Source organism: Choloepus didactylus, chromosome 21 (genome assembly GCF_015220235.1).
Source record: "Choloepus didactylus isolate mChoDid1 chromosome 21, mChoDid1.pri, whole genome shotgun sequence".
NCBI lineage: Eukaryota > Metazoa > Chordata > Mammalia > Pilosa > Megalonychidae > Choloepus > Choloepus didactylus.
This window is the reverse complement of record NC_051327.1, coordinates 12006752-12028839: the sequence shown is the minus strand read 5'-3', so window position 1 is coordinate 12028839 and position 22088 is coordinate 12006752. Positions and strand designations below refer to the sequence as shown.

Here is a 22088-nt window from a genome sequence, read left to right as displayed (position 1 = left end):
CCAATTTATGCTCTTCTTGGCAATGTTGCATGTTTCCTAAACCTTTGCTGTGTATTTTTTCCTTTTATTTTGAATTTTGAAAATTGATGTACAAGCTAAATAATAGGAAAGTGCATGAGCTTCAGTGTAGAACTTGAATTTTTATATATATTTACACCAATATAACCAAGAACAAATCAAGATGTAGAACATTTTCAACACCCTAGAAGGCTCCTTCTTGCCTCTTCTCCATGAATACAAAGGTAATAACCACTATTTTGAGTTTGCTTGTTCTTGAACTTCAAATGAATGGAATAATGCAGTAGATGCTCTTTTGTATGTTTTTTTCATCCTTATTATGATTTCTGTGAGATTACTCCCTGTGGCAGTGGTTTTTTTTTAATTCTTTAATCTGTATAGCACTCTGTTTTATTAATATATCTCTGTTATCTTATTCATTCTCATGTTGATGGACATTTGGATTATTTTCAGTGTTTGACTACTATGAATAAAGGTTCTATGAACAATCTTTTAGTCTTTTGTTGGATATGCATATTCATTTCTCTTGGGCATAGATATATGTATATATATACACACACACACATATATGTGTGTGTGTGTGTGTGCATGTATGCAAATTGAATTCCTGGGTCATGGGGTAGGTGTATGTTCAGATTTAATAGATAGTAGATATCCAAATAGTTTCCTAAAGTTGTGCAAATTTGCACCCCACCAGCAGTTGTATGAGTGTTCCAATTTCTCCACATCTTTGCCGATGCTCAGTCAGTCTTTTTAATTTTAGCCATTCCACTGGTGAAGCATAAAATCACATGGAGGTTTTAATATGCATTTCCATGAAGAGGAATGCTATTGAGTTCTATCTCATATGTATATTGGCCAGTTGGATATTTCATTTATAAAGTACCTGTTCATGTCTTTTACTGCTGTGTTATTTATCTTCTTTTGATTGATTTGTAGAAGTTTCTAAAAATATATTATGGTACTATACAGACATATGCATTGCAAATACATTCTCCCAGTCTCTGACACATCTTTTTGTTATCTTAATGATGCTTTTTGATGAGCAGACATTAACATTTTGACCCATTCTGATTTATCACTTTTTCTTCTTACAGTTAGCACTTTGTGTGTCCCATTTATGAAATATTGCTTAGTCCAAGTTCCTGAAAATATTCTCTATGCTTTCTTCCTGAAGCTTTATTTATTTTACCTTCCACAATTAAGACTATGCTTCAACTCAAATTAGTCATTTTGATGAGGTGAAGTGGTAATTCTTTTACTTTTTTACCTTTCAATTTTTTAAATAGTGAATTTTAACAAACATACAAAAAATTTATAAAGCATAAACATGTAGATTAACATGTTATTGTCAAATAAATAATGTATGGGTTCCCACCTGAAGACAAAGCACCTCAGGCACTGCCTAAAACAAGAGTGCGAAGATTTATTCCTATGTTTTCTTCTGAGAGTTTTATTGTTTTTGCCCTTGTATTTAGATCTCTGATCCATCATGAGTTAATTTTTGTGTATGGTGTGATGTAAGGGTCCAAATTAATTATTTTGCATGTGATTCTTCTTTAACCCATGATTATTTAAGAACGTATTATTTAATTTCCACGTTTGTGATTTTTCCAGTGTTCGTTGTCATTTATTTCTCTCTTCATTCCATTGTGTTTGGAGAAGATACTTCATATTATTGCAATCTTTTTAAAATAAAGACTTGTTTGTGACCTAACATATGGTCTATCCTGGAGAATTTTCCATGTGCACTTGAGAAGAATTTGTATTCTAATGTTCTTGGGGAGAGAGCTCTAGAGATTCCTGCTAAATCTATTTGGTTTATGCTGTTGTTCAAGTCTTTCGTTTCCTTGCTGATCTTCTGTCTAGCTGTTCTTGCCATTATTGATAGTGAAATTTCCAGCTATTATTGTCAAACTGTCTGTTTCTCCCCTCAATTACATTTTTGCTTCATATTTTTGGGACTGTTATTAGGTGCATACGTTTAAATTGTTACATATTGTTTTGATTGACCTTTTTAATCAATATAAATGTCTCTTTGTCTCTAGTAACAATTTTTTTCCCAACACCTATTTGGTCTGATATTAGTACAGCCAGTCTAGTTCTTTTTTGTTTACTGTTTGCATGGAATATGTTTTTGCATCCTTTTAGCCTATTTGTATCTTTGAATCTAAAGTTTGTTTCTTGTAGACAGCACATAGTTGGATCATGTTGTCTTTTTTCATCCAGTCTGCCAATCTCTGCCTTTTAATTAACGTATTTAATCCCTTTACATTTACTGTAATTACTGATAAGGAGGAAGTTACTTGTGCCATTTTGCTACTTGTTTTCTATATGTCTTAGGTCCTCTTTGTTCCCCAATTCCTCCATTACTACCTTCTTTTGTATAAAAAGATATTTTCAGGTTAACTATTTAAATTCCATAGCCATTTGTTTTGCTTTTATTTTTTTAAAGTTATTTTCTTAGAGAATTCCCTGGGAATTACACTTAACATTTTAGTTTATAACAGTCTAATTCTTATTAATACTGACTTAATTTCAATAGTAAACAGAAATTTTGCTCCTATATAGCTCTGCCCTTTTTATGCTATTACTTTTCCAAATTACATCTTTATATACTGTGTGTCCAGCAACATAGATCTATAATGATTGCTTTATGCAGTTTCTTTTAAATAAGAGATTTTGTTGCTGATGTAAAGTGTCTTCTTATTGTTACATTTTCTAATTTTTTTACTATTACATAGAAATATATTTTCGTTTTGCATTTTGATCTTATAGCCAGCAACTTGCTAAACTCTCCTATTGTTCAAAATTTTGTTAATTTGTTTTAGGGTTTAATACATAAGCAATATCTCCTGCCAATAATTGCAGCTTTATTTACCTCTTGGTTTATTATTTTTGTTTGCCTCTTGTGCTAATTGGGACCCTCAGTTTTGGATAAAAGTGATAATGTTTGGCATTCTTATATTGTTCCTGATTTTAAAGGCATTACCTTCAACGTCTCCCTATTAGGATGGTGTGTGCTCTAGTTTCAGAGTGGGCTATCTACAATAAAATTTTTTTATCAGATTTTGGAATATCCTTTCTATTCCTAATTTAATGTGAGTTATTACCATGAATTTATTTTGAATTTTAACCAATGTCTTTTTCTGCCTCCTTTAAGATAGCACCTCTCTTTAATTTATTAATGTGGTAACCAATGTTTTAAAATTTCCTAACATTAAGCCATCCTTACATTCCTAGGAAAAACCTAACTTCTTCATGTTATTTTGCTTTTCAAAATGTATTGGATTTGTTTTGATATTTTATTTAGGAATTTTTCCATCTGTATTCAAGAGGGAAATGCACTTGTAACAGTTCTTTCTTGTATTGTCCATATCTGATTTTGAAATCAGAGCTATCTGTCATCACAGAATGAGTTTGGAGAGCTCCCTCTTTTTCTATTTTCTGGAAGAAGTGTTTAAAGCATAAAATTTTGCATTTCTTAATACTGGCAGAATTTTCCAGAGTTAAATTTTTTAACTATTGTTTCATCTTCTTTAATACTTAAAACTTATTTAGCCCTTCTCTTTCTTCTTGGATCAGTTTTGGCTAGTTCTTTTTCTCCAGGAATTTGTCTATTTTGCCTAAGTAAAAATTTTAAGCATAAAGTTGCCAATGGTATTTTATATCTCTGTCTCATCTGTAGTTATGTTAAGTCTCCTTGTAAACTCGTATTATTATTTACATATTATTTCCTTTCTCCTTGAAAAATTTAGCTAAAAGTTTTTCTATTTGATTAGGAGTTTCAAAGAGTCAAATTTTAGATTTGTTAATTTTTTCTATAGTATATAGTTTTAAAAACTTTATTGTTATATATACAACTCAAATTTTCCTGTTTTAATCATTTTAGAGTGTACAATTCAGTGGTATTAATTACATGCACAATATTGTACTACTATCACTGTATCTATTACTCAGATCTTTTTCACACCACAAAAAGAAACTCTGTACCCATTAAGCAATAACTCCCCATTCCAACTCATTTCCTAGCTTCTGGTGACCTGAAGTCTACTAACAGTCTCTATAAATTTGCCTACTCTAGGTAATTCATATAAGTGAAATCAAACAATATTTGTCTTTTTGTGTCTGGATTATTTAAAGCAACATGATGTCTTCAAGATCCATCCATGTTGTAGCAGGTATCAGAATTTCATTCCTTTTTATGACTGAATAATATTTCTTTGTGTGAATATACCACATTTTGTTTATCTATTTATCTGTTGATGAACATGTGGGTTGCTTCCACTTTCTGGTTTGTATGCAAATATCTGCTTGAGTGCCTGCTTTCAGTTATTTGGGGTGTACACCAAGAAGAAGGAATGCCAGGTCATATAGAACTATGTTCAATTTTCTGAGGAGCAGCCAAACTGATTTCCATAGTGGCTATACCATTTTACAGTCCCATCAGCAATGCTCCCATTTCTTTGCCACTTCACCAACACATGTTTTTCCCTGTTTTTTAATAATAGCCATCTAGTAGATGTGAAGTGTTATCCCTGATGACCTATGGTATCAAGCATCTTTTCATGTGCTATTGACCATTTGTGTGTCTTCCTTGGAGAAATGTCTATTTAAGTCCTTTGCTCATTTTTTAGAGCTTTTTTCCTAATGTAATTTTATTGAGATATGTTCACACACCAGATAATCATCCAAAGTGTACAATCAGTGGTTCGCAGTATCATCATACAGTTGTGCATTCATCACCACAATTTTTGAACATTTTCATTACTCAAAAAAAGAATAAAAATAAAAGAGAACCCCCAAAACATCCCATACCCTTATCCCCCCTATTATTTATTTATTTATTTACTTACTTTGTTTTCTTACTCATCTGTCCATACACTGGATAAAGGGAGTGTCAATCACAGGGTTTTTGCAATTACACAGTCACACTGTAAGAGCTATATGTTTATTTGTACACTCATCTTCAAGAATCAAGGCTACTAGATTGCAGTTCAACAGTTTCAGGTATTTCCTTCTAGCTATTCCAATACACTAAAAACTAAAAAGGAATATCTATATAATGCATAAGAATATGCATTATATCTATATAATGCATAAGAATGCAAAAGAATATATATAATGCATAAGAATAACTCCAGAATGACCTCTCAATTCTATTTGAAATCTCTCTTTGTTTCATTTCTCTTCCCCCTTTTGGTCCAAGAAGGCTTTCTTAATCCCATGATGCCAGGTACAGACTCATTCCTGGGAGTCATGTCCCATGTTGCCAGGGAGACTTACACCCCTGGGAGTCATGTCCAATATAGGGCCTTTGCCCATTTTTTAATTGGATTATTTGTGGTTTTTGTTCATTGCTGTTGTTGAGTTGTAGCAATTCTTTATATATTTTGGATATCAAACCCTTTATATATTTTGGATATATGGTTAGCAGTTGTTTTCTCCCATTCTGTAAGGTGTCTTTTCACTTTCATCATATCCTTTGATGTACAAAGCTTTTAATTTTGATGAAGGACATTTTATCTTTATCTTTTGTTCCTTGTACTTTTGGTGCTGTGTCTAAGAAATCACTACCAAAATCTGAGATTATTAAAATTCTTCTAAGAGTTTTATATTGAGGTACTTGATCCATTTAGAGTTAATTTATGTATATGATGTGAGGTAGGGGTCCAACTTGGTTCTTTTGCATATGGATGTCCAGTTGTCTCAGCCTCATTTATTGAAGAGACCATTCTTTCCCCAAGTAATATGTACTTATCACCTTTGTCAAAAATCAGTAGGCCTTAGATGTGTGTGTTTATTTCTGGACTCTCAATTCTATTCCACTGGTCTATACGTTTATATTTCTATAAGTCTATCTTTATGCCAGTGCCACATTCTCTTGAAGTAAAACAACAAAAGCTTTGTATATTTGCTTTTACTTCAGTTTCCATTTCACTTATTTTTATTGTTTACTTTCTTCTATTTGGGGGGTTTATTCTGTTGTATTTTTCTCAAGAAAATAATGCATTAAATTTCAGCCTTTTTATTCTTCTAATATAAGTATGTAATGATATACAATTTCCACAGTCACTATTTTTTGCTGCGTCACATAAATTTAAATATGTGAGATTTTTATTTATTATCATTCTTTTCTAAGTATTTTAAAATTTTTATTCTAATTCATTTTTTAAGCCATGAGCTATTTAGAAGAGTGTTTTCAAATTCACAAATATATGATAACTAACTATTCAGATTTTTTCTTAACTTTAAATTAGTTGCATTATGGTCAGAGAATGTCCTTAGTATTGAAGATTAACTTATGGTCACTGATTGCGTGTCTTCATTCAGTCTCACTGTTTGGTTATTGGAAATTTCCCTCTAAACCCTATCCTTGGTTTTCAGTGTTGTATTTTTCCCTCTGTTTATATCTCTTCATGATTATTTAATGGAAACTTGAGAATGGGAAAATGAAGTATTATCTCTCAGCATTGTTTGTAACTTTTTGTGTGGCTTTACACCACAACCAAGAAATGAAATAAAGAAAAGCATGGAGAAAATTGTCACCCATAAGAAAACTGAAGATGGCTCCCCAGAATAGCTGTCCATCTTTGCTTTATGGATTAACAGATGTGAGGCTTGTCAGGAAGGGCCAGGTACTGATCACCATCCATATATAGATCTCTGGTGGTTGAGATAAAATACGTTTGGAAACTAAGGAACATCCAAAATATGTTTGGAAACTAAGGAACATCCAAATAAATCCAGAAGACATTCCAATAGTGGTTGTGAGAGTCTCTCATATTTGAAAACTAAAGGTTCTGTCCTGACAAGTAGATATAAACTGATTCTCAGGTCCTTCAACATGGCGGCATGTGCTGATGTGTCGTTGCAGAAAGCTGAGTTGCTCATTGCTCAGACAAAAAAAAAATGTGAAGCCTCCAAACTTGGCAGAGAGAGACGGCAGAGTAACGTCTTGCCAAAGTGATTCAACCAAGCAAATTCAATTTTTTTTCCCTGTGGGGAGGAAGTTCAAAGCATATTTTATTCTGAAAGCCAAGCAAAGAAAATTCCCTCCAATGATATGGACATTTGATCGTATACTTATCAGGCAAGATAAACTATTCTTTTGTGTGGGCTGATGCAGAGACCTTCACTTGCCAAAATTCTATTTGGGTTTAATAGGATAGATTACCTCGGAGTTTCCTGAGTCAAAACAAGCAACCGGCAGAGGCTGCTGAAGTCAGAGCTGCAAAGTCTTCCAGAAATCACAGAGAAAATTCAAGTTAAAGAGGAAAACCGCATGAGGTCAACTCGATTTCAACGCTCACATTTCCTGGAAACCAGTTATAAAAATCCAGGCTTGGCAACAGATCTGTTGAATAATTGAACCAAGGTCAAGATTAGCCATGTGGGTGGTGGTAGTGGGGTGGGGGTGGTGGCTGAGAGTATGTCTGGCTGCATTGCTTAGGTGTGCACATTTTTAAAGGACTGGAAATGAATTCATACCAGGCCACCGTTCATGCTGAGCAGAGCAGAGCAGGTTCTTAGAACAGTGTTCTGATCCCACATCTGCCTCTGTCTATCTGGGCCTTAGGAAATCTTCAGAGAGTTTCTCCTTAAGTTCTTTTGGGAAAGTGTGTCAAAGGCAACAATGACACGGTTGGCAGCAGATTTCTTTCAGTACAGGAGACTGAGACCCTGTGCTCTGTCTGAGGCATCAGCCTGTTTACTCGCTGAGAAATGACTGATTGTTTTCTCACTGTCCAACCTGCCACTGCCACGAAACTCCCTCACTTGCCTGGTTCCCAAGAGCCAGGCTGAGGCTGGGGCTACAGGACACTGAAGGACTAGAAGGAAAGAGAACAATTTATCCGACACTGAGCAAGTCCTACCTAAGGGGCTGCAGTTTTCTCTCTTGCCACAAGGCGGCGAAGGAAGGAAGACGGAAAGAGAAGGGGCTGGAAGACAGCCTTCTCTGATGGGGAGTCTTGCTCTAGCTTACTCCAGTGGTAGACAGACCACCCTGCTATTTAATTTTCTGCAGTAAAATCTATGCAGCCGTGGTCTCTCTCGCCTGTCTGCTGCAACTTTTGGATGCCCTGAAGGCATCGTAGAGGAAACATGCCTTGAATAAAATTCAGCATCTCCCCAGCCCCTTCTCAGTCAAACAGGAGGTGTGAATGTTATTCTTGAGTTATCCCTCTCCGTCAAACCACATACCAAATCAATCACCAAGCCCTACTGACCCTCCTTTCTCTATATCCCTTGGTTCTGTCCTCTCCTCTCTACCTGCACTCTCACTTTCTGAGTTTAGATCATCAATCGTTTTCTCCCTGTACTAACGCAAAGTCGTCCAAACTGGTCTCTCAGCCCAGTGCACCGTGTCCTCTTGCTTCTGGACCTTTGCACATTCTGATCCCTCAGCCTGAAATGCACTGGCCCCACTTCCTTTTCCAGGAAGCTTTTTTCCCCCTAGAATTCCCTGCAGAAACATGGGTGAGAGTGATCAACTTCAGGAAGGTCGATCATCAGGAGAGGGAGGAGAAGAGAGAAGGATAGGAGTGGGCTGGGGTATTTGCTATATCTATAAGGTTTTATTTCTTAAAAGATGGGGGGATGAAGGAGAGAGAGAGAAATAGGGAAAGATCGCAGAAAAAAGGTCAAAAGATTGACATTTGTTGAACCAGGATGATGAGTATCTGTTATATTTCATATATTTGAACTTTTTAAAAATGAGCGATGCTCCCCTCCTTTAGCTTGCCGTAAATCTTCTGTATTGACTCCTTCCAAAGGGCTTCTTGCCTTGGGCCCTCACTGCACGTTTCCTGTCTGTCCCTTCTGCTAGACTGTAAACTCCCTGCGGGCAGATACAGTGTTTTGGTTCTCTCTCTACCCTCATCCTTTGGTGGTGCCTGGGCACACGGTAGCCACTTGCTAGGGCCTTGGTGATTGAGTCTCTAAAACATCTGCTTGCGGTATGTGGCAGCTGGTGCTAATCGGTGGTGTTGGCAGTGGGCAGGGTTGGAGGGGACCTCAGAGGGGAGAGGAGGGGGCAGTGTGAGCAGCCATTGGCAGGCCCCTTCCATCACAGCCCACGGGGGCCCCGTGCGGAGGCCGTGAAGACCTTGAGATCCCAGTTCAGCCCCAGCTGAGCTTCCACAAAGCTGTGGCTTTCAGGGAGAGCCCTGGCCCCATGGCCCGTGGACAAGCTGGTTAACACCCTCTAGGAGAAAGTGACCATCCTGAAGAGTGCTCCTTCCCTCCCAAGGCCCCAGCTGGCTTACCAGAGAGGATACCCCAGCTGGCTTACCAGAGAGGATAAAGAATCCTGGACAGACAGCCATAATAAAATCAATTTTAAAACTCAGAACAGAGAGGATAAAATCGAAGTCATTATCTCACTGGAATTTGCCAGAGGCACCCTTTAATGGTGAGACAAACGTGCTTTATAGCTAGAACACTGTATTTTTAGAATTTTTAGATGATAAATGATCAGTGATTTTACCTCATGTTACCTCTGAGAAGATGGATAAGATGAAACATTTAAAACAGGGTACCAAATCAGAGACCCCAGAGGATCCCATCCAACCGGAAACTCAAGATTTTTGGCGTAAGCACAATCATTCAAAAGAACGTGAGATAACAGTTTTGTGGAGTGAAGAAAATCTGTGACATCTCATAGTGCTTGGAGACAGGAGGCCAAAGCTGTGGGCCAAATTTGGCCAGGATCTAAGCTAGTTCCTTTAGTCAAGTCACTGAACTTTCTGGTGCCTTCTGTTGACTTAGCTACATAAGGAAATGGGTGCCTCTTTCCACACCCAAGAAGCACAAATCACATAAAAATTCTAAAACTCAAATGAAAAGCTAGGAAATGACTGAATGTTAATGTTGGAAAGAAGTTGGCAAATGGAAACCCAAAAGGATGACACCATTGGCTTGGTGTCTGCAGAGTTTTCTTAATCATCCTGTCTGCTCCCCAGCCAGAAGACGGTTTATATTTCTCACCATATGCTCCATTGTCAGCTTGTTTCCCCTTATGTCAATCATTTCCCTCCAAAGTCCCACCACACAAGCAGACCCTCTGGCTGCCTTCTCATCTGCTGCTTCTCAGAAGGGAGCGCTGCTGGAGTTTCATCTGAACAGAGCTGGTGTTCTGTCAGGGATACAGAAATGAATTTAACGACCCATTTACAAATCAAACCACAGATGAACTGGAGCTCTCCTCAAAAGAAAAAAAAAGAACTTTTATTTTTTTTCTATTGCATAAATAATGGTAAATTAGACTCTTTTTTTTATACAGATTATATATTTACAGACAAGTTTGGTTAGAGAAAACATCTGGTAAATATGGCAGTCAGTTTTCCTTTATACACTAAGATAACATATTGATAATATATACTTCGTTTTACCAGGAGGTTGCATGCCAGGTTCATTTATATTAATATTTACATTTTATATAAAGGTTTTCTTTTGACAGTCTGCTGACTCTCCCATCTCTTAATAGCAGAAATCACTGATGAAGACTGAATGAAAACAACGGAAAGTGAGTGAGGTAAATGGGAAGATTGGGATCCACGATTTTGGTCCTAGTGGCCATTGTGGATGTGGGAGTGCCAAGCGCCCATCATCCTGCTCATTAAAGTTCTCAGCTGTGCTCCTGTTGACCGACACCAACACGATGGTGGCAAGGATGCCAGGCATTAACCACTGTGCTTTGAGAAACCACTGGTGTCTCAAGTATAACGGCCCCTAATTCCACCACGACTGGCCCCAGCCCCACCTGCTACCTCACCAAACTTTCTGTGTCTGCTTGCTCTCCAAGGGCGTTGCCTTTGGCTAGTCCTTGGAGAAACAGCTTCTTCTTGGATTTAGAACCAGGGAAGAAACTCAACCCCCCACTAAGAAACTATTCAGGGCACCCTGGAACCTGATTTTCAGGTAAGAAGGCAAGAATATTCTAATCTAATTCCCCTGGAGAGAGCTGAGAGATGCTGGCTTGTGCAAATTTCCACCAGGAGCTGAGAGGGCTCTTTCCTGGCCAATGTGGAGCTGTCCAAGGGAGAACCTCAGGACTTGCTAGAAAAACATTGACTGGGACCCCAGTCTACTTCAGGAAGAAGGAAATAGGGCAAATACCTGGGATTTTATACTGGCAGGGGACAGAGGGTAGGAGACTTTTGTGGGTCCTACAGGGGCTTTCTTCCTGCCCTCCACCCCAGTCATGTTATAACTGCCCTAGAAAGCAGGCACTTGTGTTCACTGTCACTCGTCAGCCTTCTGAAGGATGGTCGCAGGTGGCTCGGCTCTCTAGACTGTTAATCTAATTCCTGACGGTCACTAGAGATTGTGACTCTTCTCCTGCAGTGTTACAAATAATTACAAACCACTGTCACATACACAGGAACTGCTGTTCCAGTGGCAAAAAAAGGGGGAAGAAATGACCGGAAATTGTGCTCTTTATTCAATGGCTTCCAGTTAAGCCTTCTCAGATGGAGAAACAAGCATCTTTTCCTGGAATTGGGCTTTGTCTCCCTACTTATCCATTTATTCTGATGCATGTGATCTGTAGGGAGGTGAGCGGATCCCCTTAATTTTCCCGCTGGCTAGGACAAGGACACAAAGCCCATCTTTGATGCTTCCTTTAATCAGTAAGAACTTAAGGAGTAAATAAAACCTCTCTGCAGGACGTGACACACTTGACATAAACCAATTTGCATCTTTTAATTCACAGACAATGGACACCAAAAGAGATGCTTTTTCACAACTGCCTCCTAGGACTTGTGTTAAAAAAGAAACTGCCAGCCCCTAAAGCAATTTCATCGGGGAAATAGGGACCTTTTCAATAGTGGGCATTTATTCTGATTTATTTCAAACAAACAATATCATAATGGGAAGGCTTTTCCTGATATCTGGTCTACCTGCCCTCTCACTTTAGAGATGAGAAACCTGAGGCCAGGGAGGGCAGCTACTCAAAGAACTCAGCTAATGGGTGGCCGAGGCATCTAAGGTCCTACCCCCGTGCCCTTCCCAGCTGATACTACTGACCACACTGCCAGTTCTCTGCTCTGCTTTCCCTGCCTCAGTTCGGTAGGTCTGAGCCCAGACACAGAGCCCTCAGAGAGGTATTTTGGGCTTGGCAGATGTCAGCATCCTCAAAGGAAAGGAGAGCTAGCAGTCTTCTCTTGCAATTCACAGAGCACATCATTTGGATCAGGCTGATGGGCAGCCTTGTGACACTCAATCCCCAGTATGTTCCCAAAGTAGGCCAGATACATAGGGAAAACATTCAGAGGCCAATATCTGGAGCCCTTTACAAACTTTCTTCTTCTCTCTCAGGTCCAGGGATGTAGCAACATCACAGTTGAGTTTTTGTATTCCATGGACTATTCCTTCTCATTAATCTGCTCTTCTACCCTACTGGAAAATTCCAGCCTCTGTATCCTTTTCACTTGGACTAAAACTTCTAACAAAGTGAGGAGCAGTGGTTTGAAAAGCCAACCCATGAAGCCCTGGGAAAAGTGCTGGGATCAAGGCAATGTCCAGCATGAGGGGTGTACTCAACTGATACGCTACCCAAGGAGGGGGCAGTGGGCAGGGGGTTGGGCAAGTCCCTTCACTGCCTTGGCAAGGCTGGCAAAACCTGGTTTGTGGCCAAACCAACAGAATTAAATATCTTGCCTTGAAAAATTTTTGAGCATTTTTATCATGACCTTTGAGACCATATGAACAATGCCCTAAACCAATATTCAGTAGAAACCACAGCTCATAAAATGACCATGCGTATCGGTGGCGAGCTTGAGAGACTAAGAGAAATGCTTGGCTAGTCTGTGTACTTGACCTTATTCCTCCAAACAAACCGTCTAGGGTGAGGCTACATAACTGAGGGCAGTTCCTCTGAGCAGCTTAGTCAAAGGCAGAACGAAGCGAAGCTGAACAGTTCTGACATTTAAATCGTCATGGAGACGGGTCCATAAGACACAGCCTAAATCCTCATCTGTTTTGCCATCATTTTAAATAATTCAAATTGAAAAACCTAGCTGCTGAAAAATGCTTCTTTTCTATTTCTGATAGATTTTTCCTTTCTGGGCTGGGGGGGGGGGTTGGGCAAAGGGGTGGTGTGAGAGGATGGCTATGGCAGGGCCTTTTGGTTACTGACTCTTTGTCTCATGAGGATCACCAAAGAGGCCAACGAGAAAGTTCTGACCGGGGTCATTTCAGACAGATATTCTTCAGGCACTGCTCTGCAGTCTTCCTGGTAACGCAACCAAAAGGGATGTGCCAAAGTCTAGAGGCTTTATCTCCATTTGTCAGGTATCATCATGGCACTATGGAAAAATGGGGCCCCTCCTTGTGGTGGGCTTCTAGATCCTCCCTATATCATAGAGGAACGGGGTGAACAGCATGACACTATGGGCCTTTGAAGAAATAGTCAGTGCAGGAACTGAACCCATGTAGCGTAAGACCTCCAGCTGGGAGGTGTAGAGCTCAGCAGCGTCCACAGGGACGGGGAGAAAGGGCACACTGGAAACAGGATTTTACGGCATGCAGCCACCCAAGGCCAGCCCAGCCCAGCCCGGGGAGCTACCCTTGAGGGTCCCACCCCTAATCTGCTGGCCAAACTTATAGGGTCCCAGGGAGGCGGCTAGCTACAGGTTAAGAGCAAGGTGCAAAACTCTGACTTGTGACCTGAGTCTGGACTTAAGCCTAGTAAGAGGCATTTGGAATAAAGATCAATTTTTCTTTACCCAGTGCTTAGATTTATGATACCATGGATGGGAGGTTGCAGGGGGCAGTGCATTAATGTCAAAACCAGCTTCCAATGTCTCATTAGGTTCTAACCATAGGATAGTAGACCAGTTGTCATGTGAAGGTAGGGATGGGAGCAGTTATCAAGAAAGAAAATGTGTAGTGCACATATTGTTCCCTGCAAATAAAACACCTAGAAACTTTTGAAACCACTAATGTGGCAGCTACCTAAGGCCGCAGGTAAACCTCAATTCATTTAAGTTCACATTTCTGGCTTCTGCGGGAGCTTCTGAAGAGAGAACCAGATGCTTTTAGAGATTAGAACCTTAAAATCTCTTTTGCTTTCCAGATATTTCTGCCTTTTCACCAGATTAAGGAGGCCTAGCTCTGGGCCCTGGGAGCTGGGGATAGGGGCAGGAGTAAGGAGGATGCCGCAGAGCTTACAGGTAGCTCCTGCTCTCCTGAGTAAATGGGCGGACAAACTCACACAGGAGGAAAAGGCAGAGAAACTACCTCGATTCTCTGAGGGTAATTTTTCCTACCAGCAGGATATGGACGCAGGGAGTGAGGTTGCAATCCAGCAGGCGGAACCAGAGTGTTCTTTAAGAAAATGTTCCCCCTATTTTTGTGTGCCTTGGCAAACGCAGGGTGGAATGTTAGGGTTGCCATGGTGACATCCTTGTATTTACAGATTGCTCACGTGGGACCCGCACATACTCTGGGAGTCACTGCTAATCGTTCCGATGCTGGGTCCTTTTGGGGGGCTCTATCTGCATCTGGAGTGAAGGGAGACAGCTTCTTTGGGGGCCAAGGGATCAGGGTCTACTTACTATTCTCTCCCCAAGTCAACTGCCTTTCTGAGCATCACTGATGGCCCTAAGGACACCTGTTCTTAAAGCAAGAATGAGCCAATTTGGGTTTGCCAAATGCACTCAGCCACCCCCTGGCTGGCAGCACAGGGCACTGATTCCTGAGTTCATTAGCTGGGAGGACAGAGTGGGATTGGGCTGGGTTCCTGCAGAGGGCACCTCTGGCTGGAGCTACATGGCACCCCTTGGGCATGGGGCATAAGGAACTGACCCAATGTAGCCTTTTGGAGCCCTCATCCATGAGTATCAAATTCACCAACGACAAGGATGCTGAACTCTTAGGCATGGGGTTGTGGGTCCAGGGATTCTGGAAAGTCACTGTCTTCCATTGCCTGACAATGGACAGACCAACAAAGCAAAGGAGCCAGGAGGCAAGTCCTATGGACAAGGACTGCCGGCAAGTCACGGTTGTCTTCACACACTGGGTCCTTCAGTCCCTGGGTGCCACTGTCAAGGCAGGAAGTTCACTTTTAGGCTATCAAAGAGAATTCTGTGGCTTTCTTCTTGCCTTTTATCCCAGCAACACTCACATGGGATGTCTCCTCCTAGATTTTCTCCTGGGTAGGACAGACTTGCTTCCAGGACACTGAGAGAGGGGAAAGGGTCCTCTTTAGGGAAGGGATGCTGGACCCTTTCTCAGAAATACACTGTTGGTGCCTCTCTGGAACTCCTTTTAATTCCCACCCTTGCCCAGTGGCTAATCTCTCTTCCATCCTTTGGGGTCCCTGTTCCTCAGTGGGAGACAGAAAAATATTGCAAAGAAGCTTTTGGAGAAGTGCTCATTTCACACCAATCCCCTCACCTGGGGCAGAGATCCTTTAAGAATCATCCCTGGGGGTCTCTACCCAGTCTAGCTGGGGTCCTGCATCCCCTCTCCAGGAAGACACGGTCTGTGGTTCAGGGCCGGTGGGAGATGGAGAAGCAGGTCCCTGTAGATTTGTTGTACCCTCTCACCAAAGTCCAGTCAGGAGAGGGCAAACTGCTGGGGGAAGAAGCTAATGACAAAATCACCTGATGCAGTAGTAACTCTGCCTTTGGACCTCTTCCAGTTTAGGTTCCAATCCTGAGGGGACTGTGGTGAGTCAGGCCAGGGGAGGGAGGCAGGGCTGGTGAGGGAGAAAAGCAGGCTGCTGCCTCTTGGATCCGATGTCGCTGGGTGCCGGGCATTTTCACAAGAGGGATTCTCAACGCCGTGCACCCTCAGTGGCTCACACGTGCTCCCTCCTCCACATTATGGCTCAAACCCTAGTATTACTTGTGCTCATCATGGATATTTGCACTCTCCCACAGTGGGAAAGTCCTACAGCTGCCCTACGCTGGGAGTGGTTGTCGGGTAATGCTTGCAGAGGTGACAAGGATGAAGAGACTCTGGGTGTTCCATGTCTAAGAAGGTAGCAGGGAGAAAGCTGAGAGGGACGGTAGGCTGGAAGGTTCGGGAATGCAAACTGCAGCAACAAACCTACCCAAGCTGCATTGAGAGAGAAAGATTCTGGCGCCTCCATACTGGGAGAAGGGGTAACCTGGAGAGGGGAAAAGCTGGCAGCTTTAGGATGCAATCAAAAGAAACAGGAGCAAGACGATTCCATTACAGAAATAAAGACCTGAGCTTGAGAAAGTACAAAGGGAAATATTACATTTAGAGATGACTGGCATATCAGATGATGCAAGTTTGAATGGATTTTGGTGACTGATACGGCATCCAGGAAAAGTCAGGGAATTACATGGTTGAAATGGTGTTGAAAATGGACCACTGGACCCAGTTCCCTTCCCCAGCTGAAGTATTCTGCAGGCAGGAGTAAATTACCTGTCGTGTTGCCTACACTTATTAACATGTCGTTTTTCTCTTGCGAAAGTGAGTCAGTTGCAGAATCTGAATGTCAGAAGATGTTATGTAAAGTGCAGGAGTTGGAGCGTTCCATCTTCCCGCTTTGGTTTGCAGTTCTCTTTTTAGCTGGGGAAGGCTAACTAACAAAGCATTCTGATATGAGGAAAAGATAAGCTGCCTGAGCCCCTTAACTTACAGAGGTCTTCTGGCCTGGAGATATGTCACGCTCCACACTCAAGACAATGGGGGTACGGGCTGCCAACACCTCCTTACCCACTCCCAGCCCCTCCCCCAACCTCCCTCCCCCCTCCCCAAAGAAGCTGGGATGAGTGTTGGAGGACAAGCTTGTATCAGGAGCAAGCGATTGGGAAAAGATAATGTCACACACGAAGAAGCCAAATAGATACGTCTCTCTATATGTCTATGTTATAGATATGCCTGTGCATAATGCTGCTTTTTTTCTTCTCTCTCTAATGGCAGCCCAGGTGGCAAAGCTAGGAGGAAGGCTCTCTGCAGATTCCAAAATGCTGGTGCGAGAAGGGCTCAAGGAACAGAAAGCCAAGTGCCAACGGAAACCGAGAGCTCCCCAACTCTGCCCACAAGAGTCCTGTTATAAAAGGCAGTAAAAAACGGAAGCAACAGGGGTGCAGCTGCAGGCCGCCAGACGCTGCATCCCGTTCAATGGCTTTCCCCTCACACCTCGGGGAAGGGTCTCCACAGAGTGGCCAAAGGAATCCAGGATGAGAAGGAAAGCCCCATCTTCTGAAGCCACCCAGAAGTCAGCCTCTTAGGGTGAGGGTTGGCTGCAGGCGGGAGTCTACTGCTAACCCCTGGGTTGAAACAATGGTGGGTGGAGATGGTTGCATGTACACGCCTCTGTCTTGCTCTCTTACACCACCAACTCGGATCGCCGCTGTCATTCCAAGATGAAGATGAAGGGTCTCTCCAGAGTTAACTACCAGTGACTGAAGCCACAAGTCCTGGTTATTTATTGCATTAGGAAACGAAACCATTAAAGCCTTGAAGACAGCCCTTGTGTGTCCCTGCCAAGGAGATGAAGTTGGTTTGCAGTTCCGGTTGCACTGCCACCTTGCGTTCCCTGCTGAAGGTCACCATCGTCCGCCTCCGTCCATACCTGCTTGCGTGGAGGAACGAGGTTTGCCCGCGGGGCATGCACATGCGCGGTGAGCTGGGAACACAGCGGCTGGTGCGGCTACTCCATGCCGCTCCGCAGGATCTGATTGGCCGCGATCAGCATGACGCTGATGATGAACGCCATGGCGAAGGCGCATATGAGGCTCTTCCTGACGCAGGTCTGTCGGTTCTGTTTCTGGGAGTGCACTGGCGGTGGAGGGGACAGGGCAGGGCAAGGTCGTGCGGAGGGGAGGAGACGTGGAGGGAGGGGTTGGGAAGAGAGAGAAGAGAGAAACGACACAGTGAGATGGTTGCAGCTCTTCCTAAACGAGCCAAGAGTGAATCAAAAAGGATGGAGACAAGCATTTATTGGACCACTGTCGATGATCCATCAACCCATCTTCTGGTAGAAGGGAAGAAACGACAAAAATTCTATAATAAAAACCATGTTCGGAGTAAGTTATGAACTTCCAGATATAATAGAGATAGAGTGAATTTCTGAGCAAGAAAATAAGTAACATTTCAGAGGGAGTTTCATAAAAGGCATGATCCAGTCACTGCTGTGTCCACTTCCACGGGACTTCTGGCTCTCATTTCTGAGGCTGTCCATGTGGAAAGAGGGAGGGTCGATCTTTCCCTTAAATCACTGCCAGGCTGGAAGCAACTTACCTTTCTCAGTACTGCTCTTGGATGGCTGCTAGTCAAAATGACTCCAAGCAACTTCTGGCAGTATTCCAGATACACAGTGGTTCTTGGGACAGGGTCGCATCCACTGAATTGGAGACACTGGGAGCTATGTGTAACTGTCCCTCCAGGTGACTGTGGTGCTGGCTGAAATTTGAAGCGCGAGGGCTACATTCTGGAGAGGACCCACGGGCCCTGTGTGAAGACAGGGAGGTGCAAACTCTCTCAGACTTCCCAGAGGCAGGTTGTCCCTGTCGCCAGATCCTGTGGTCCCCCAGGGGTCTGACCTCCCATCCTGGGGTTATGTTCTTTTGATCCTTCTTGTTGGACCAGGTCTTGCTCCATTGGTTTTATAAGACCCATGAGAAGCCGTGCCTTGGATCTCACTCAGAAGGCATTGGTTAGTGGGTTGCTAATATGGGCCAGAAGCAGAGAAATGTAAATAATAAGAAAGAAAAGCTTTGATGAAGTGGGGTGAGAAGGAATAGGTTTCTTTTCTAGGCAAGGGAACCTGAGCTCTACTCCCATGTCAGAAGTTCTTTTCCTTCTCCTTTCTCCTTCTCCTCTATCTTCTTTCCCTCCACACCTCGCAGTGATCTCTGTACACGGCTTACCACTCAGGTTGTGGAAGATACCTGAGGCCTGGATGCAGGAATCACCTACACCTGCAGCAGTGGCACCACCTGGGAGTTTGTTACAAATGCACATTCTCAGGCCCCACTGCAGAATTACTGAATCAGAATCTCTGGGGGTGGAGGCCAGGAATTTGTGTTTTAATAAGCTATCCAGGAGATTAGGGAATTGCTGAGTCACATCTCAACAGAGTTTCTGATTCAGTAGGTCCTACGGCTCAAGAATCTTCTAGAGTCTGAGTTGCTGGAGAGCTGATGTATGTGTGTTTGCTGAGGATATCAGGGGTGGGGGGCACTGGGGAAGATGGTTCTTTGGAGTCAGATGTGAAGAAACTCAATGACAGGAAAGTAGTATATTTTCAGATAAGCTTCCTTTGAAAAGGAGTCCTTCTACTGACATTACACTCTACCTTTGCAAATAGCTACCAGCCCAGGGAAAGTGCTTCTCCTTTAGGCTGGTTTAAGGCCAGGGATAAATGAAATGCATTTTCCTTTCAAATGCCCCTCAGTCTCTTTCTCCAGAGAAGAATATTAGTAAGAAGAAAAAGGTCAAGGCAGGGTCCACATGCCTTTAAGGAACTTGAGAAATGTCCAATCTCAAATATCTCTCCTCCTTGACATTCAGTGGCTCCTCCAAAGCCCAGGAAATGTTTTCCCTGGAAAAACAGGGAAGAAGCAGAAAGCTGGTGATGTTTCCAAAGACAAACAGAGCTTTTTCTGAGAGAAGCAGCCCCATGGGCTTGCCAAGGGATTTCTAAAAATGAGATCAATCAGGGAGGTTTCTCCAGCAAACTATACTTCACGGAGAGCCAGTCCCCCCAGAGCAGGTCTTGGCTCCGTCACCAATACTTAACTGGTTATTTCTTCCATCATCTCTTAGGTCTTGTCTTGTTATCTTTTAATTCTGAATACACTGGGCTTCTATTTCCTGTAGGCAATTTAAGGTATTTTGGGTTCAGGGCTCTGCTTGCTGATTGTGTTTGGGTCTCAAGAGTCTTATAAGAACTCCAGGAGGAAGAAAATTTCCTTGGTGCAGAGATGGGTCTCCTCCCATGACTGGGTAAACATAAAAAAGATGCCAACCCTCAGGAAGGAAAAAGGAGGTAGTTTAGGAAGGAAAGGACCAAAGCACAAAATAAGATCAGGATGTGGAGGTTCCATCTCATCACACTTCCCGAGTTCTGGCTAATTTATTCTGTAGAGTTCTTCAGCATAAAATTGCTTCTGAAAGCAGTCATACACCTTTCCATCCTGAGGGCTTATGAAGGTTTAAGGAAAAGAAAAAATTTGTAATTGGACCGAGGGAGAAAGTTTTTGCTGAAGCCCTTCTCTGTGAAGGACACTCAGGAAACAAGGTTACAGGCAGCAGGATTATCCCCCAGGAGAGTGGCTGCAACTTTGATCTAAAAATCCTTCAAAGCAGTAGGAGGAGAGAGATAAGGAAGTGAGGAAAGTCCGGAAGAGCTAATAGCTGTGCAAATCTGAATCCAGACCAAAGTCCTGTAAGCGGAGAGGAGCTTCTAGCTCATTAATTGGTCGTGGTAGCTCTGAAACAGATCATAATTTGAGTCCATAATTCTGACTCTGTGCCTTCAATGAGAACCATTTTACATGCAATTCTGAGGCCATCAGAAGTTGTGCGGCAGAGTGAAAGAAGTAATGTCTTTGGAATAATGATCATCCTACAAATTAGGTGTGTCATCTCAGGCAAGCTTAATTGGGCCTAAATTTCCTCATCCATAAAATGGGAGTGATAAAGTCCTACCTCCTTGGGTGGATTAGATGAAATGTGAAGATTCTGGACTATTGTTTATGCTTGACAAATGCTAATTCCCTTTCGTCGGGCTTTTTAAAACTTCTGTTTACATGTTGAAGACCTACCTCAGAGGGTTAAGTACTGTGTTAAGTGCTGTTAGGTACTGTGTTAAGTGCTGCCAAGTACTGTGTTAAGTGCTATTAGGTACTGTGTTAAGTGCTGTATGTATAGTGTCTCAGTCTGCACAGTGGTCTCCCTCAACAGCAACCCTGGGAGCTGGGCGTGATCATCCTCATTTGATAGGTGAAGAGTCTGTGGCACCAAGAAGTAGAGTTTAAGCTCTTTTGAAAAATGGTGGAGGTGGGATTTGAGCCCAGGTCTGACTCTAATACTGAGATTCAAAATTCTGCAAACACTCTTCTGGATCTTCTGCTTAGCAACAGAAAGTTCACTGACCTGAAGAAAATGCACTTCAAACACTTGGTATGGTTGACAGCAGAAGTCAAACCTGGCCCTAACTAATGTGCTTGTTGATAATAATTTCAGATCTGTCTTTGGCTGTGATTTATTTGAACTATATTTTTGCACAATTCTTTATTTTCAGTGTCAGTGATTCCCCCAAAACACTACAGGTCGGCCTGGGGTGAAGCATGAGTACAGACATCTGATATTTTCTCCTAACTGCCACATTCGGAGCCCTGAATAAGTGGCACATCTCTGAGCCTCAGTTTCTCTCTGTAGAAGGAGCAGATGATACTGCTATACATCTCACAGGATCATTTCAAAGCATGAATGAGCAAATACAAGTGAAAGCCAGGTGGAACTGCAAGTAACTAGAGAAATGCAAGATTTCATTCTTGTATCCCCCGAGGGCAGGCGGAAATGCCTGCTGGCTTTTCTCATATTCCCTGCAGCCTCCAGCACAGGGCCGAGCATATAGCCATGCTCCCAGACCTCCGCTTTGGTTCTTTGCCTCATTAATTCATCCCGAGCTGCAGCCACACTCACCTTTCTAAAGCAATGCCTTTTGTGCTTTAGCATCCCAGAGATAAACCTACAAAGGGCCCTATTGCCATGCTGCCCCTGCTGGGATGCCTTCTTCCCTTCCCTCTATTTCTCCAGGACCAGCCCACACTGGCCTGCTTTCAAGGGGGCTGCTCCTTTTATTTATTTATTTTAATGGATTGGTGTTAATTTTTTTAAAAAATGAAGATCTAATTCACCTACCATAAAATTCACACTTTTGAATTGTGCAGTTTTTAGTATATTCACAAGGCTTTGCAACCATCATCACTATCTAATATCAGAACATTTCATCACCCCCAAAAGAGCTCCCATTCCCATTAGCAATCACATCTACCCCCACCTCCCAACTGCTAGCCCCTGGCAACCACTAATCTATTTACTGTCTCTATGGATTTACCTATTCTGGACATTGC

At 42.3% G+C, this 22088-nt stretch overlaps 1 protein-coding gene across 5 annotated transcripts in view; it reads right to left on the bottom strand.

The window, feature by feature from the left end:
* Positions 1–22088, bottom strand: part of CALN1 (calneuron 1) — a 494531-nt gene that overhangs the window by 71489 nt on the left and 400954 nt on the right. For 2 of the 5 annotated variants that reach the window (XM_037814337.1, XM_037814343.1), the window contains exon 6: positions 16769–17784. The exons of 1 other annotated variant lie outside the window; for it this stretch is intronic. In XM_037814337.1, the coding sequence (XP_037670265.1) occupies positions 17657–17784 (128 nt within the window). In that variant the 3' untranslated portion in view covers positions 16769–17656. Of the gene's footprint in view, positions 1–6579; positions 7018–9488; positions 10157–16768; positions 17785–22088 lie in introns of those variants that run through there. 2 more of the 5 variants (XM_037814340.1, XM_037814339.1) reach the window with 2 other exon arrangements.